This window comes from Miniopterus schreibersii (assembly GCF_964146895.1).
Source record: "Miniopterus schreibersii genome assembly, chromosome: 11".
Taxonomy (NCBI): domain Eukaryota; kingdom Metazoa; phylum Chordata; class Mammalia; order Chiroptera; family Miniopteridae; genus Miniopterus; species Miniopterus schreibersii.
This window is the reverse complement of record NC_138111.1, coordinates 2,770,468-2,786,247: the sequence shown is the minus strand read 5'-3', so window position 1 is coordinate 2,786,247 and position 15,780 is coordinate 2,770,468. Positions and strand designations below refer to the sequence as shown.

The 15,780-nt window shown below is 46.9% G+C and overlaps 1 protein-coding gene across 2 annotated transcripts in view; it reads right to left on the bottom strand.

The window, feature by feature from the left end:
- Positions 1-15,780, bottom strand: part of NUP214 (nucleoporin 214) — a 73,712-nt gene that overhangs the window by 22,386 nt on the left and 35,546 nt on the right. For both annotated transcript variants that reach the window (XM_081150503.1, XM_081150504.1), the window contains exons 24-28: positions 12,685-12,784; positions 5,912-5,990; positions 4,632-4,710; positions 2,083-2,173; positions 354-415 (exon numbers count right to left, since the gene is read on the bottom strand). In XM_081150503.1, the coding sequence (XP_081006629.1) occupies positions 354-415; positions 2,083-2,173; positions 4,632-4,710; positions 5,912-5,990; positions 12,685-12,784 (411 nt within the window). The remainder of the gene's footprint in view (positions 1-353; positions 416-2,082; positions 2,174-4,631; positions 4,711-5,911; positions 5,991-12,684; positions 12,785-15,780) is intronic.

The window sequence follows — 15,780 nt, the reverse complement described above, 5'->3', positions numbered from 1 at the left end:
GTGGGGAGGACAGTGAACGCTTCCCCACAGGAACGTTAGGGGTCTGTGTCACCTCAGTGGGGTGAAAAGCACAGCTATCTTTTTTATGGTCATTAAATCACAACAAATACATCATATCTAGAACACAGGAAAATAATGTATTTTCCCAAAAGAGAAGTAAAAAGGCATCTTCCCTACTTTCCCCTGGCGTGTGCTTTCTGTGAGAACATTCCCGGCATAGGGCTGGCTGCGGGCCGGCCTGTTCCAGTGGAGAGCAGAGCAAGACTTGGCAGCAGCAACACATCTGCACACTGCACAGACCCCTGCACGTGTCTGGGGGACGCAAAGGTCATGCTGTGCAACAGAGACTGTACCTTGTGTGGCAGTGAAAGTAGAAGATGGCGTTGGTGTGATTATCCCGAAATTAAAGCCAGTCCTAGGGAGTGGAGAGGAGAGGTTAGAAAGGAAGGGAGCTGAGGCACAACACTCCCCTCTGGTGCTACATTCTGCAATACGCTCACACAGTCTGCTCTCCAGGGACTTGGAAGCGAGTAGATAAACAACAGAGTTTATCCCTCGCATCTGCGAAACAGTAAAGCTGTCCCAAGGTCCCTAAGCTGGGAGAGCCATCTGTGGGGGAGGCAGGAGGGGAGCAGCAGTAGAGAAGGCCCTGGAGGGGCAGCTGGCAGAGGTCTGGGTGGGGACCAAGTCCAAGGATGACAGAGGAGGGGAAGCGCACAGGGACGGGCACGTGGGGATGGTGGTAAGAGCACATGGCCCACGAGTGAGGAGGCGAGACAGGCTGATGAGGGAGGACCTCCTGTAACCTGCCCGAGTGTCACAGAGCACCGCGGGGAGCCCCCGCCCCCGGGGAGGTGATGGGGAGCCTGAAATGGAAGCCACTGTCAGCCGTGGGTCTGGGCTGGGAGAATGTGGGTCAAAACCTCTTCTGACCCCTTCGACCTCCTCTCTCCTGCGCCTTTTCTTTCCACTGCGAGTGCAGACACCACAGCCCAGGAGGGAGCCAGAACAGACTACTCATTGTGATAAAAGCTCAAACAGCAAATTCACATCAGTCTAGTTTTAAAATATACGGCACCAAGCGTATCAAATGCAATAAGCAACGTAAGAATTTAGGGTTTTTTTTAACCCATCACGGCCTTCATCAAATGGTGTGTTAAACATTTTATTATATTTAAGAAAACCGCTTTTTCTCTGTCTCAACCTTAGTGAAGAAATTTTATAGAATAGAAAGGTAGTAAGCTGCTGACCCAAACCTTTTTAGCTTATTTTAAAATGGGAAGGAGATTAGTTCCCAGGAGTAAAGATTAATCAGCGTTTAAAAGATGCACTAATACTGGCACTGACCTCCTCTTTAAAGTTTGCTCCAAACCATCTTTGTAAAGTATAAAACATAATGATTCACCGCAAAGAGAAAATAACATAGTATATAATTCCCCCACCCAAATTCTGTTCTAACACCCTCTTTTCTCTTAACGTGTTAGGCCTGGGAAATGCTCAAGTACATTAACATCAGAGAAGAGTGCGGCCAGTATGATCCAGTTACAAAAGCACTGCCGGAAGGACTGAAGAGGCTTCTCTAAGGAGCTGAATGTACCACCTTCACCGTGGGTCTATCTCAGCCAGAGTCTAACTCCACCTCCGGAGGGAGAGGGCACCTGGGCAGCTTTCAGAGGATTCAATGTGAGCCCTCTCTCCCTGAGGCTAAGTCACTGCCTCCTCTCAGAAATTTAGCATGTTGACCCCTCCGTGCACTAAAGCCAATCCAAAGGTCACAGCTAGTCCTCAGATGGTGCCAGCATGAAGAGAGCTCAGCATGATAGACTGGGACCAGCAACAGAATTTGACACAGACCCACTACCCAAAGAAAATGAGGCTCATCCTAAAAAACAAAACAAGTAATATGTACTAACACGTATCGAATTGAAAAGGGGAAATAAGATTTGCATCAGGACAGCAAGCTACTGCCACTTGCATCAGATAATTTGTGTAGTGGTAAGTCTGGGCTTGTGCACATTTTATAAGCATCGCACTGATTAAGATTTTAAGTGATCTGCCACAAATTTTAAGTTTATTACTGACCCTGATGAAGAAAACGAGAAAGGCTTGCTGAACTGCCCAGCAGCAGGTGGGGTGGAAGTCACAGCAGTTTCTGTCTTGGTTGCCCCCGGCCCTGAAATTAGGGGAAAAATAAGAACATCACAAGCCAGTTAAACACAGTTCCAATCAGTATTCCTGCGGCGGCGGCTGCGTGGTGCGCATGCGCCTAGGTCACACGCACGGTCCCTGCTGCCCTTCAGCTCTGTCAATGTCAATTCCAAACCAAGACCACCAAAATCTCCTTTCCGGGAAAGAGATCAAAATAATTCTACTGCAGTTAAAATTTAAAGCTTTAAAAGTAGCTTTATAATTATTGAAAAGTAATATATACAGAAGGGAAAAAGTCCAAAGGAAATGGGTTATAGTAACTACATATCTCCAAGTAGTGACTTCACGGTGATTTGTTTTCTCTCTCCATTTCTGTATTTTCCATAGGAGTATTTTTTTATTTAACAAATTATAGCTCCCCTTCTTTAAATTACGGCGGTTACACACAATGGCTGTGATAGAAGTGCGGGAAGTTACAAGGGCAGCCTGTCATCCTCCCCACAGTGGATCTCGGCAACTGCTTGTCAACAGTCGCGGTATTATCCTGTCTTTCCCCAGTTACTCTGGTTTTAAAGGGGGTATGGAATGAGAAAACTACATTTAGAAAAGCCCAAACCAAACCACAAAAAAACGACTACCTTCTTCTTAAGTGAGTATGGGGTAAACATTAGGAAGTTATTTTTAAACTATTGTAAGCGCGGTGTGGACAAGGACTCTGCAGCCCTGCTTACAATCGCGAGCCACTCAGCAGCTCTGGCTCGGGGAGGAGCTGGCGAAACGTTCCGGGAGGGGAGCTGCAGCAGCTCTGCAAAGGGGCAGGGTATTTACTGCAAGGGGGGGAGGAACGGCCACAGATCATACAGATGGGATAGGACTACTTTTGTTTAAAAAGCCAACAAAGAAGTAACCCGAGAGAGACACATCAGATCGCTGAGGGTTATCATCTCTGGAACGTGGACCTTACCGGACAGCTTCCACTTGCCACACTATCCATCTCTACACCACAGGCTCTCTTGTAGGCCTGTAATGCTTTTATAAGCAGAAAAACAACGAAGGTATTCCCATTATTAATAAGAGAACTAGTCTATAGAGGTTTCAGATAGCCTTTTTCTTTTTTTAAAGAAAATTTTGGCAAATTATTAAATAGTATTTCTCAGGAAAACTTTCCTACTCCCCCGAGAGTCCTTTTCTTTTGATTAGCCAGCCAGTGGACACAGAAGTGAACACCTAATGAGGAAAGAATATTTCAGGTGCCACAAGGCGATCCATCTCAAACGCTTCTCTGCACATCATGCTAAGTATGTGAGATGCGCCGAAGCTTGCAAGGTCCCTTAGTTTCCTTCACTCTGCACCTGAGTAGTAAAAGGAGCTACAGTGACGCTTCTGAAAGAAGTTAGGATATGATCTTTCAAACTTTTTTCTAAAATATCAGCCAGAAATGGAAACAGGTTTCTTAATCTGAACCCTACATGATTTAAGTCTTGGACAATTCCACTAAAATGTTCCTCTAACAGGAAGTGCTACACACCTCCCTCTCCTGGGGGACACACACTATAACATCTGTGGTCAGCATTAACCTGCATTCCAGAATACAACTCTGGCTAACACAAGAATGGTTTTTCTTCTGAGTCCAATGACTATTTAGTGAAGATAAACCCAATACCCAACAGAAAGCTCTGACTACAGAGAAGTCAGGTGAGTGTATGACCAAGGAGACTGTGGAGAGCAGGTTGCTACCGTGTGCAGTGCAGCATCTCTAACAGAATCAGCCTGAAGACCCATGAAAACATGGGTCACAATCAAGGCCGGAGTCCAAAGTCTGGTGAGAACACAGGACTGCAGGCGGCACAAGATCACTGCCGCAGAAAGTGGGAGGCAGAAGCCAACCAAAGGGGCTGCTGAGGAAGACCGCACAGTGAAATCTGGCTGTAAGTAAAAGCATTCTCCTGCTTCAGGCTCCCTTGGGCAACGTGGATGCCTGGTCAAAGGCCTGTGGTAAAACCGACTTTAGTAAATAATCATGCTGGAGTGAGTGCTGAAAGTATGTGAAGTCAACAAATCTTTAACACTGGCATTACATCTACCTCAAATCTCACACTGTAAGACATGTTGCTTTCTGTATTAACTGGTTTTGAATTGTCACTGTGATCCAAGAGAGTTTTTATTCCTTTTAGTAGAAGGAACAGAGCCCAATGTTCCTTCTGATCCACTCCTCTCTGACCTGATCCTCCGCAAGGCAGGTGAAGACACACGACTGCTCCTTTTAGGGAAACATTTAAAGGAAGGTTCGCCTACTGCCCTCCAATTGCAGAAGCCGGCAGAGCTGCTGAAGGCTAATTTCCTGGCGAATCTTCACCAACCAGAGCATTTGGAATCTCTCTCTACTTGGCTTCCTGTGTCGACTGACTGTGATCTAGAACATGACTCTATGCTGGAGCAGTTCTTTCACCTTTATTTCCACCAAAACAAAGATGCAAACTGACCTGAAGCTTTATCACCAGATGACGATTGGCCGGAGGCTGATGTGGGCCCAGACAGCTTTAGGGAATTTATGAGCGATCCCTATGAGAGAACACAAGCAGGACGTGTGTGTGAAACCACTAACTGTCCTCTGGAATAAAGGAACATGTAAAATGATAACATAGCTTATAACAAACAAACATAAACATATTTATTTAGTTTAATATTTTTTTAAAAGTTTCAAGTTAAGCATGTATTTTTAAATGCTTGCCATATTTGGTAGATGAATGAATGGAACAGTAAATGAGTGGAATGGGTTCTGATTCTCAATAAGTTTACAGTAAAATGAAAAAGTGAAACTGTTCGACTTGTCTCCACTTCCAGCCAATGCTTCTTTAGTCCTGTTCATTACGACTGGTGCCTTACCCTGTGTCCTCCAAGGTGGACACGGAAACTTCCAGAAGGACCAAATGCTAAATGCTTGAATGCCATTGTAAGTCACAGCAAAGAAGGACCAGAGAGCCATGCTTGAGGACACACAATAGGCAGGTCCTGGTGCTCAATCTCAAGCACAACCTAGCATCGCTTTTCTCAGGGAGGATGAGTGGCAGAGAAACCAGGCTTCTCAGGGACAGGCACAGCGACAGCCTGAGCTCCCTTCCAGCCAGCTTCTTTTATTTAACTGTGGACAACATAGCCTACTTTTGCAGGAGACAGCGTTTATCAGGCAAAAACCTGGAAGCAGACATAACAAACATCACTGAATAGGCAAGCTCTGAAACAGGCTGCAGGAGAGAGCGAGAGGACCTCTCTGCCAGGCATGGGCACTGAAAGGTACAATGAGAAAAGCGACAGCAGGAAGAAGCTCGAAGGCGTGGGGCCCAGCTCTGGGCCACCATTCGCTAACCGTGGGCGCCTCCCTCGGTCACATGAGCCTCGGCTTCTCCATGAGTGGAACCTATCTGTACACCTGTCCTGTCACTGCATGTGGCTGCTGCGTGGGTTAGCTAAGGTAACGTCAAATGAAAGTAACTGCAAATCCGTATACCCCATAAATGTAAAATACTGGACTGTGGCCCACAATTACTAGAAACTGTTCAACTTGTCTCCACCTCCAGCCAAGCGGCCTAGGAGAGAACGCCAGGTCCTGACCAGCCTGCTACATCAAGACTGGCATAAACTGTGGGGCAAGGATCACAGGTCTCTGCCAGACTTACAGCTCATTTAAAACAAAGTGAGGACTCCAGACAGTATCGCCTCAGTTACACTGCGTGACTCTCAACACAGAGAAAACAGTAATTACCTGCTTGGCCTGGTTACTGGCAGCCATGGGGGTCAGCACCGGGGGAGGTGTTCTGGCTGCAGAGTGCGACGCGGGGGAACTGAAAGACATAAAGCAAACCCTCAGGAGAAAGGCACATCCATCCTTCTGCCAACCTTCGGGCCAATTCATAACATCAACTTGGGGCAGCATACGGATGTCTGGATGCTCACCAAAGTCACTGGACATTTCCCAGATTGAAGAATAAGTTCTTTAAGTGAAATTTCGGTCTTTAACATAAGTCAAAGCAGTAACCTTAACACTTATTTTCTTCCTGCAATTCTAAAAAAAGTTCTAACTAGTCAGAGCAGCTCTTTTCCTACCTGGAGAGTAAGCCCTCCCCACTGAGACCCTACACCCAGTTCCAGACCACATGGGGAATTCCCAATTCTGCTTCCAAGCCTGAGAACACGTGCTTGGGATCTATGAGATGCACAGGATCTGCCGCCACATGTGGCTCAAAGGGGTTACCCAAGAAGAGAGCTCAGCTTCTCTGGAACCACCCCAGGAGCCCAGTGCTCACCAGGTCGGCACATGAGATTTGCACCACCACTGCTCCAGGCCCAACCCGCACCTTCACTACAGAAAGAGAAGCCCGCCCACTATTTATAGAAGAGCTCTCACCATCTTTCATTAACCCTCAACAGGATATGCAGGAAACTGTGATTTCAATAATCATTTAAGAGTTAACATGTGAGAAAAACCCCCACCAGTTGAATGCAATCACAGATGGAAACTCTACTGGTGGCTCTTGGGAGCAATTTTTTCAATTAATTTATGAGTTCTCAGTCTTGACCTACTTTGGTACGTACAGCAGTAGTAGCTATAGGATCTGGTGTTGTTTTTCAGAACCCTCCCTAAAGTTAGGAGGATCAATATCTTTCCATCAAAAAATTAACTTGGAAGCCCTGACTGGGCAGCTCAGTTGGTTAGAGTGTCGAGCAGATTGGCCAAGGTTGTAGGGTTGACCCACAGAAAAAAATGAACACCAGTCTTATAAGCATCTCCAGATTCTCTGTTGGGATAACACAGGAAGCTTCCTAAACAAACTACTGGACTGAGAGAGAAGAAATAATGGAGTTATTTTCAATGAAACAAAAACCCCTGTATTTTTCTGCTGAAGACAAAAGCTATATATGGTGTCTCTCTGAAGAAACACATCCCTGCTCCCCTGAGATACTCTACAAGAGGTACACAGGTACATCACTCGCCTCACCTCTGCTGAATCTCCAGCAGAGAGAAGGAATGTGTGGGTGAGATCGCTGGGACTGAGGGATCCCAGAGTAGACACAGCTGACTTGGGCAGAGATGGTTTGAGCTCATGAGAATCCCAAGGGAAATGAAAATCTTCCATGCTAACTCAAAGAAAAGCAAAAACAGAAACTAGAAAGAAAAAACAAAAGCAGCAAGTTAATCCAATTTTGGAACCTTTTTTCCCACTCAAAATTTAGTTCTGACATGATGGTATATTATATTAAATCAGGCGTGAAACAGACTATCATTACTGTCCTATTTACTTGTGCTAATGCTATAAACCTCTTGGGGATCCTAAGTCCCCAAACATTCAAAATTAGGACCCACGGTACCCACACACTGGGCCACGTGACAGCCCTGCAGAGAAATGCTGTTCAGGGTAACCAGCTAATGAACCAAGTCGGATCCACCATGATCCAGGAGCAAACAGAAAAGAGTAACATGCTAGTTATAAAAATTAACTCAAAGGATCAAAGACCTAAATGTCAGAGCTAAAACTATAAAACTTAGAAGAAAACATAAGTGTAAATCTTTTTAACTTTGGTTTAGGCAACTGTCTCTTAAATGTGATACCTAAACCACAAGCAAAAAACAAAAGCAAACTAAATTTCATCAAAATTAAAAATTCATGTTTCAAAGGACACCATCAAGCAAGTACCCGCCCCCCCGCAAAGAATGGGAGAACATACTTGCAAACCATATACCCGATAAGGGACTTGAATCTAGACTATACGAGGACTCTTACACCTTAACAATTTAGAAAAACAACCCAATAAAAAAATGGGCAAACTCTTTGGCCGGGTGGCTCAACTGGTTGGAGCACTGTCCCATACGCCGAAAGGAGGCAGGTTTGATTCCTGGTCAGGGCACACACCCAGGCTGCAGGTTCAGTCTCCAGTTGGGGCACATACTGGAGGCAACCAATCGATGTCTGTCTCAAATCAATAAAGACATATCCTCAAGTGAGGATTAATAAAATAAAAAAATGGGAAAAGGATCTAACTAGGCATTCTACCAAAGAAGACACCAATGGCCAGTGAGCACACTCAGATGCCCGAAACCGTCACGTGTTAGGGAAACGCACGTCGAGGCCACGGAGAGCCCGGGCGGTGCTGTCTGGGCAGTGTCCTCCTGCACACACAGCAAAAGGCTGCGCTTCTACTCCCGCACAGTAGGTAACCGAGCGATGTTTCTCTTTGTCTCCCTTCCTCTCTCTCTAAAATCAATACAAACACACCCTTGAGTGAGGATTAAAAATAATAAATAAATAACAATAAAGCCCACAGGGAAACCATTTAACATCCACCTGGATGGCTAATCATCAAAACGAGGGACAGTGACAAATGCTGGTGAGGGTGCGGAGAAACTGGAACCTTCCCCGTTGTTGTTGGGGAGGTAAAACGGTGCAGCCAGTTTGTGAAACAGTCAGAACTATGTTTAGCTCAAAAAGCTAAACAGAAATACTGCATAATCTAGCAGTTCCATTCCTGAAACATTACCCAAAATAACTAAAAGCAGGGTTCAAACGGACACTTGCACGGCAATGTTCACTGCACCATACTACTCACAACAGCCAGAGGGGAGCCACCGTGCCCACAGACAGGTAAGGGGGGGACGCGCATACAATGGAATGGAACTCTGAATATGCTACAACATGAAGGAATTTTGAAAGTCCAAGTGAAATGAGCCAGACACAAAAGGACAAATAACTGTACAACTTCACTTATATGAGGTTCTTGCAATAGGCAAATTATTAGAGACAGAAAGTAGACTGATGTTACCAGGGGCTGGGGGGAGGGGGAGTGGACAGTGACTGTTTAGTGGGGACACAGTTCTGGTCGGGATAATGACAACATTCTGGAAATAGTCGTGAGGGTTACAGGCCACCACATGTACTTAATGTTAAAACACTGTTCAAGCTAAAAACAAACAAACCAATAAACTAATCAGATTACTCAACTGCTCAAAAAACATCCAACAGTCAGTCAGCCGGGCCCTGAGCAGGCCTGCTCGCTGGGCCGAGGTGAGCCCCACCGCCCGCCCTTACCCGGCCTCACCGTCAGTGCTCTTTCCTCCCTCCAGCCACAGTGGGCACCTGGCTCTTTCCTGAACCTGCCAGACACGTTCCCACTACAGGCCCTGAGCCTGGAGCTTGTTTCCTTAGGATATTCATGAGACCTGCTAGCCTTTTGGTCTTTACCTAAATGTCAAGTGTCAAAAGCCACCGACAGGCAGGATATTACGTAAGACAGAAAAACCCAGCCTGATAGTGAAACAAACATGGTCTGGTACTCCTGAGACCCTGGAACCTTGGCTCCCTATTTATAGCCGCAACCCATCCCAACAACAGTCCCTAGACCCCTTTCCTACTTTTCTTTTCTCCATCAGACCCATCACCATCTAAAACACTATATAGCTTCTATTTTTATTAAATTTTTTGTTGTTGTCAATCCTTACCCAAGCATATTTTTTTCCATTGGTTTTTAGAGAGTAGAAAGGAGGAAGGTGGTGGTAGAGAGACAGATAGACACCGATGTGAGAGAGACACATCGATGTGCCTCCCCCCTACACACCGATCAGGGCTGGGAACTGAACCTGCAACCCAGGGACATGTCCTTGACTGGGAATCGAACCCGAGACCCTTGTGCGAGGCCGATGCCCTAACCATGGAGCCACACTGGCCAGGCCCACTATATGTTTTACTGGTTTATCTCACTCACATCTGCCTCTCCCTTACCAGGGCAGGGTTGGTTTTCTGGTCTGTTCTGTTAACTGCTTTATCCCCAGTCCTCGAACAATGAGTATGTGGCGCTGAGAAGATGCTTGTTAAGCATTTGTTGGAAAAATGAGTAAATGAACAAGACTCCGGAAAGGAATGACGTGTCCAGTGTGTTTTAGTAACAACAACCAACAAACCCCAAATCCACCTCATCCAGCCCCTTTCTTTCCCCCCCCCGCCCCCCCCCAGCTCCTGCCAGGCCTCTAGCCCCACTGGCCTTCTTCCAACTTTGTCTCCAGTGCGTTCTGGCCTCGCCCAGGCCTGGCTGCCACACACTCCGGACCCTCTGTCCAGAGCTCGTCTCTGCACTTTGCCTGGAAGCTTCTGGGCAATGCCTCACTTCCAGCTAAAACGCCGTTTCCCTGCCAACCTGTCAGCCCGGCTCCACCAGACCACGTGTTATGTGCTTTCTTCGCAGCTGGCCGCTCCCCCTAACTGAGCTTAGTACTCTGCCGTTTAGTAACTCTGTATAACTGGTAGTTTAGTGGCTGTCTTCTCGTTGAAACATGTGCCATGGAAGCAGCGGCTGGTGTGACTTACTCATAACCGTGCCCCTAACACCCAGGGCGGCATCGTGCTCACAGCAGGTGCCCCAGGAGACGTTGCTGAACCAGGTGACTGAGCTCTGCACAGCAGTCCGACAGCCACAGGTTTGCTCTGGGGAAACCCTTTCCCTTAACACAGGAAAGTGAATATATAGCAGATGAAGCCAAGAGACATAAGACATACTAATGGCAGAAACAGGTTAGCTCGTCTTACAGTAAACCTTCTATAAGACACTACTCAGGAAAAGTTAAGTGCAAAACTAAATCCTCAGCACACACTCAGGTCACTACTGCTTCACGGAAACTGGTAACAAATGCCTTTCCCTCTGAAGCTTTCCTGTTGCGGGAAGTGGCAAATACCAATTCCCATCTACACGCTATGCTCAGAGTTTACCTGTAATCTGACATAGTTATTAAAAAGGAGCTACACTCCAGGCACCACGCTGAGTTAAATAACTACAAGAGTCCAATTCTGTGGGGAAAGGAAGGGAGTTTCTTTAAGATTCCTTTTTAACGTTTGTGTCGATTTTCAAGATTCCTTTTTAACTTTTGTGTCAATTTTCAAGATTCCTTTTTAACTTTTGTGTCTACTTTTCTTAGGTCAGAAAAAGGGCAAACTCAGAATTGCTCCTTTAATAAAACAAAGCCCTTCTCTCGGATCAGCTCAGATGACCCACTGGCAGGAAACAGCCTGGGGAAAGGTGGAGTAGAATCACTGAGATGTATTTACCTCTTCTCCACCGCGAGTGGCCACAATGTCTCAGAAACGCCACCACTAAGCTGGCTTTCCTTATACACCCACCATTCTGCCTTTCGGTGGCTTTTCTTTTTTTTTTTTTAATATATCTTTATTGGTTTCAGAGAGAGGAAGGGAGAGGGAGAGAGAGAGATAGAAACATCAACGACAAGAGAGTCATTGATCGAGCCCACAACCCGGGCATGTGCCCTGACCGGGAATCGAACCCTGATCGCCTGGATCCTAGGTCGATGCTCAACCGCTGAGCCACGCCCGGTCGGGCTCAGTGGCTTTTCTTTGCCTTCTCTACGTGAGGAATCTGGCTATGGTTTCAAACTCAATACACAGTTTTTCCCTTGACAAGTCTGCAACCACCACAAATGCCACCTTGGTCTAGGCAGCATACGAAAGCTTCAAGGCCACTACAAGACAGGATGTGGGCAGGCTTGTTTTTGGCTGTTGGTACGGCCCCGAGATAACGAAGAAATTCCTGGGACAGGAAGTGTTGATAAATGGACCAATGTGGAAAAAAGAAAGCCAGTGACAAGGAAGGCAGGGACACTTGGTAAAGCCAAAACAGACCAGGGAGCAGACCGGGGTGGGGGAGGGAGCGGGCACGGTGTGGAAGAAACAGGTTCTGTGGCTGCTCTTCCTGATGCTGGACTAATCACGGGCCCCAGTCACTGATTCCTTGAATGACACTGGTCATCACGATCCCACATTCAACCTGAGGAAATGCTCCTCGACTCTTTCCTGCGCCATGGGGGAGGCAGGCTGGAGCGCAGAGATCGCAGCTACGGAGCACACAGAGCAACGGGGCGGGCAGGCGGGGGCGGGAGCCGGGGCCTGGACTTCAGAGCAGAGACGCGGACTAAAGGGAAGCAAGCTCCCGCAGCCACGAGGCAGCCCTCAATACAGCAGGGAAGCGGCACGTCTCCAGGCAGAGCCGCTGTCTTCTAAAACACTGTTTTTTTTCCATACAAAAGGCAAAAGAAACTTGAAAGAGCATCAGTGCCTGGAGGGAGGACACAAGGAGGGGACTGGTCTCAAGGTCACCACCGAGTTTTCAGAATCGAGCCAGGTTTGAACTGAAGCATCAGCCTGGAACCCCACGAGTATTAAAAAAAATCAAGCCCTCCACCTGACTTAACAGCCACACTGTGTACCACACGCAGACTTACACATGGCAAGCAGGACACTGGGTGTGTCACCAGCACAGACTTTACAGGCTTATGAGGCAGCTGTCACTGGCAACTTGATGAGGACAATCTACGGAAAACCCAATTGCGTACCCAAGAGTAGCTGTCCACCTCTTACAACCTGAGGCTCCACAGGGCAAATGCGCCCCCCCCCCCCCCAGCAGCCATGCTGCTCCCTGCAGGCAGTCCCTCGCTAGGACAGAATAATTCCCTGGCTGACGCAGGGCAAAGGTGTCACATACCCCATCGCCGCGGAGGCGGGTGAAGGGTTATTCTTCAGTTCCTGCACGTTTACCACTTGAGGGACAGTCTTCAAAGTTGACTCAGTCAAAGTACTTACAGCTATTGAAACAGAACAGAGAGGCATATTAGCTGCAGTGAGGGAACAGAAAGCCTGGCCACAGGTAAACCACCAGGACAGAAAGCCCAGCAGGATGCAGTCCTCTTGGAGAAAGGAATCTGCTCTAGGCAGCTCTGCAGTGCTGTGTCCAGTGGGCACCTGGCCTCCTCCATTCATACAGATGCCGAGACGAAGATACGTGCAATTTCATCAAATGTCCCAGTTCAGGGAGAAAAGTTCCTTGGCCAGATTTTATAGAGCAGAGCTGGGATTACCTGCCACAGTGTTGGCGCATCTAGGAAAAGGGCAAAATGCGACAGAGAATTCGCAGCAAACTAAGGAGCTCTCCACTCACTGGTTCAACCATTCTTTCACTCGGCTTTTACTGCCAGGCTCAGTTAGGTGCTGGGGGTACAAAGTGTCTAACATACGGCTTCGTTTCTGAAGGGCTCATGCTCAGTGAGACAGATGCAATGGAGCCTGGGGGAGGATGGGGGAAAAGGAATGGCAACCGGGACTGACCTGACTCCTCCTCACCCATCAGGTTTGTCAGCTTTCACACCTCTCTTTTTTTTGTGTGTCTTATAATTTAAAACTGTATTCCAGGGCTTAGTGATTTTTTTTTTTTTTTAAATCCTCACCTGAGGATATTTTTCCCATTGCTCTTCAGAGAGAGTGGAAGGGGGGGAGAGATATCGATTGGTGGCCTCCTATTTGAGCGCCGACTGGGGCTTGGGATCGAGCCTGCAACCGAGGATTAAGGTCTTGGCCGGAATCCAACCTGGGACCCTTCAGTCCTCGGGCTGACACTCTAACCACTGAGCCAAACCTGCCAGGGCCTTAATGACATTTTATAATGAACTATTAAGAAGGCCTGAGCAAAGCTCTTGGGTCTCTTCAACTATATATGTGGCAAAGTGAAAGCTGTGGCCTGGGAGGACATGAATCCATGGCAGCTCGCTCTCCCCCACAGGGGCAACCAGGCCTTCCTGCCCACACTGCACAAACTTCCCCTCACATTCAAAGTGTCTGCCCTTAGGAATTTCTGCTTCCAGAATGATAATAGACATCACACCCCCTCCTGCTGACAGTGGAAAAAGGTTAAGGCCTGCCTGGCAGATTTCAGTTTATAAATAATCAGCTCCATCCACATGATCTGGCGCCCGTTCAGCACAAGGCCCAGATTCTGCTTGGTCCCGGTAACATGCACAGGAAACATCAAAGGATTCGCCTCTCTCAGAGGCTCAGAGGTACCCTGAAGGTATCCTGTTTATGCCTCTTCGCGACTGTCTGAGATGCCGCGATAAGGGGTTTGATACCTGAATTTTTCTTAGAAACTTTTTATCACTGTATAATGGTGATTTTTTTGTCTAAATCAAACCATGTCTTTTTAGTCTTAAAAAAACCTGTCTAAATTGACATGCGTTCCAAGCAGTGATAAAACTAAAAAGTAATTGTATTCATCTAAAACAAAAGAAAATTGATTTATAGCAGTTTCTCAACTTTGGCACTCTTGACATTTAGAGGCTGGACAATCCTTTGCTGTGGGGGTCCTGTGCAGTTTAACAGCCAAGTGATGTTACACAGGTGTGTCACAGGGGTCTTGGTCATAAGGACCACGCAGTGCCTTATTCCATGTCCCTAGGAGAGATGACATTTGCAAGGTGATCATGTCTTTTTAAGGAAACTTACATAATGCTCTTTCCTTCCCTTTTTTCTTCTAGTACCACTGGTATTATAATAAAGGGCAATTTGTAACTGAGTGGCTCTCCCGGAAGGAAGCAGTGCTCAAAGGAAGGGTGGCTTTATATACTTAATTTCTTTGGCGTGAAGGTCAAGATGAAATTCACCACACATCACCACACACATCACACCTGCTCATCTGCTTCCCCTTCTGACTGTAGGGGGTTCCCACACCTGCGCACACACATCCACACACTCTGACAACCTCACCGGCTCTGTCCCAAGGCACTGCAATACTCAGGCAGCTGCTGAATGTGAAGGGCCCCTTTGGAAATTAACCTACTGAGAGGGTTCTGCCCAGACAGAACTACCGTCCCATTGTCTTGTGGTCTTGTAATGCACCGGTGTAAACAAAGTAAGGAGATGAACAAATTAAGAGGGAGAAAGTAGGGAATCAGGTACTTTTTTAAATGCAAGGACTTTGTTACTTTAGGCCACGGAGCTCAACAGCATGACCTTGGCTCTGAAATAGCCTTGGCGTTTACAGGACTGTAAATGTGCTGTTTTTCTGTTGTGATGTCCTTTTACCTTTTCTTTGAAAATTACTACCATGTAAGATAAACTGTAAATTGCTGCCAACTGTAATAATGATGCTTTTTGAATGATGCTTTTAATAAAAGTGACCCATGATAAGCAAAAATAATAGCAGCTAATAAACTTTTAACAAAGATTTTTCTGCAGCATTCCTGGCCTCTGCTACCAATACTGCCAACTGCTGGGGGGGAGAGGGTGGGGGGAAACCATTGGCTTGTACAAATGGGTAACTAGTGACAACGGAAGTCCTTGAGGCCAACTACCCAGAAGTCCTGGCACAGAGTATGTGGAAGCCACAGACTGACAAAATGCAAGTACGCATTAAGAGTTCCCACCTGTACCAGCCACACCTGCCATCCTAAGAAGCTGTGACACAAGGGGAAGACCTAGGGCGGAGTCTGGGTTCTGCTTCTTATCAGTTAGGGCGTGCAGGAGGTGGCTGATCAGTGACTCTCTCATCATTGATGTTTCAACTCTCTCTCTCCCTTCCTCTCTGTGAAATCAATAAATATTAAAAAAAAAAAAAAAGGAGGGATTACCAAGTTCATTAAAAAACCAGACTTCCTGCTTATCTGAATGTGGCAGATCTAACACCTCCCCTTAAAAGGAAACAGTTCAGACCTAGTCTCAGCTTTCTCAGAACTCTTCCCCCAAAAGGAGAGAGGCTGTCACATCAGCCTTCTCTTCTGAACGGCAGCAGAGCCAGGTGTTAGTTGGCACC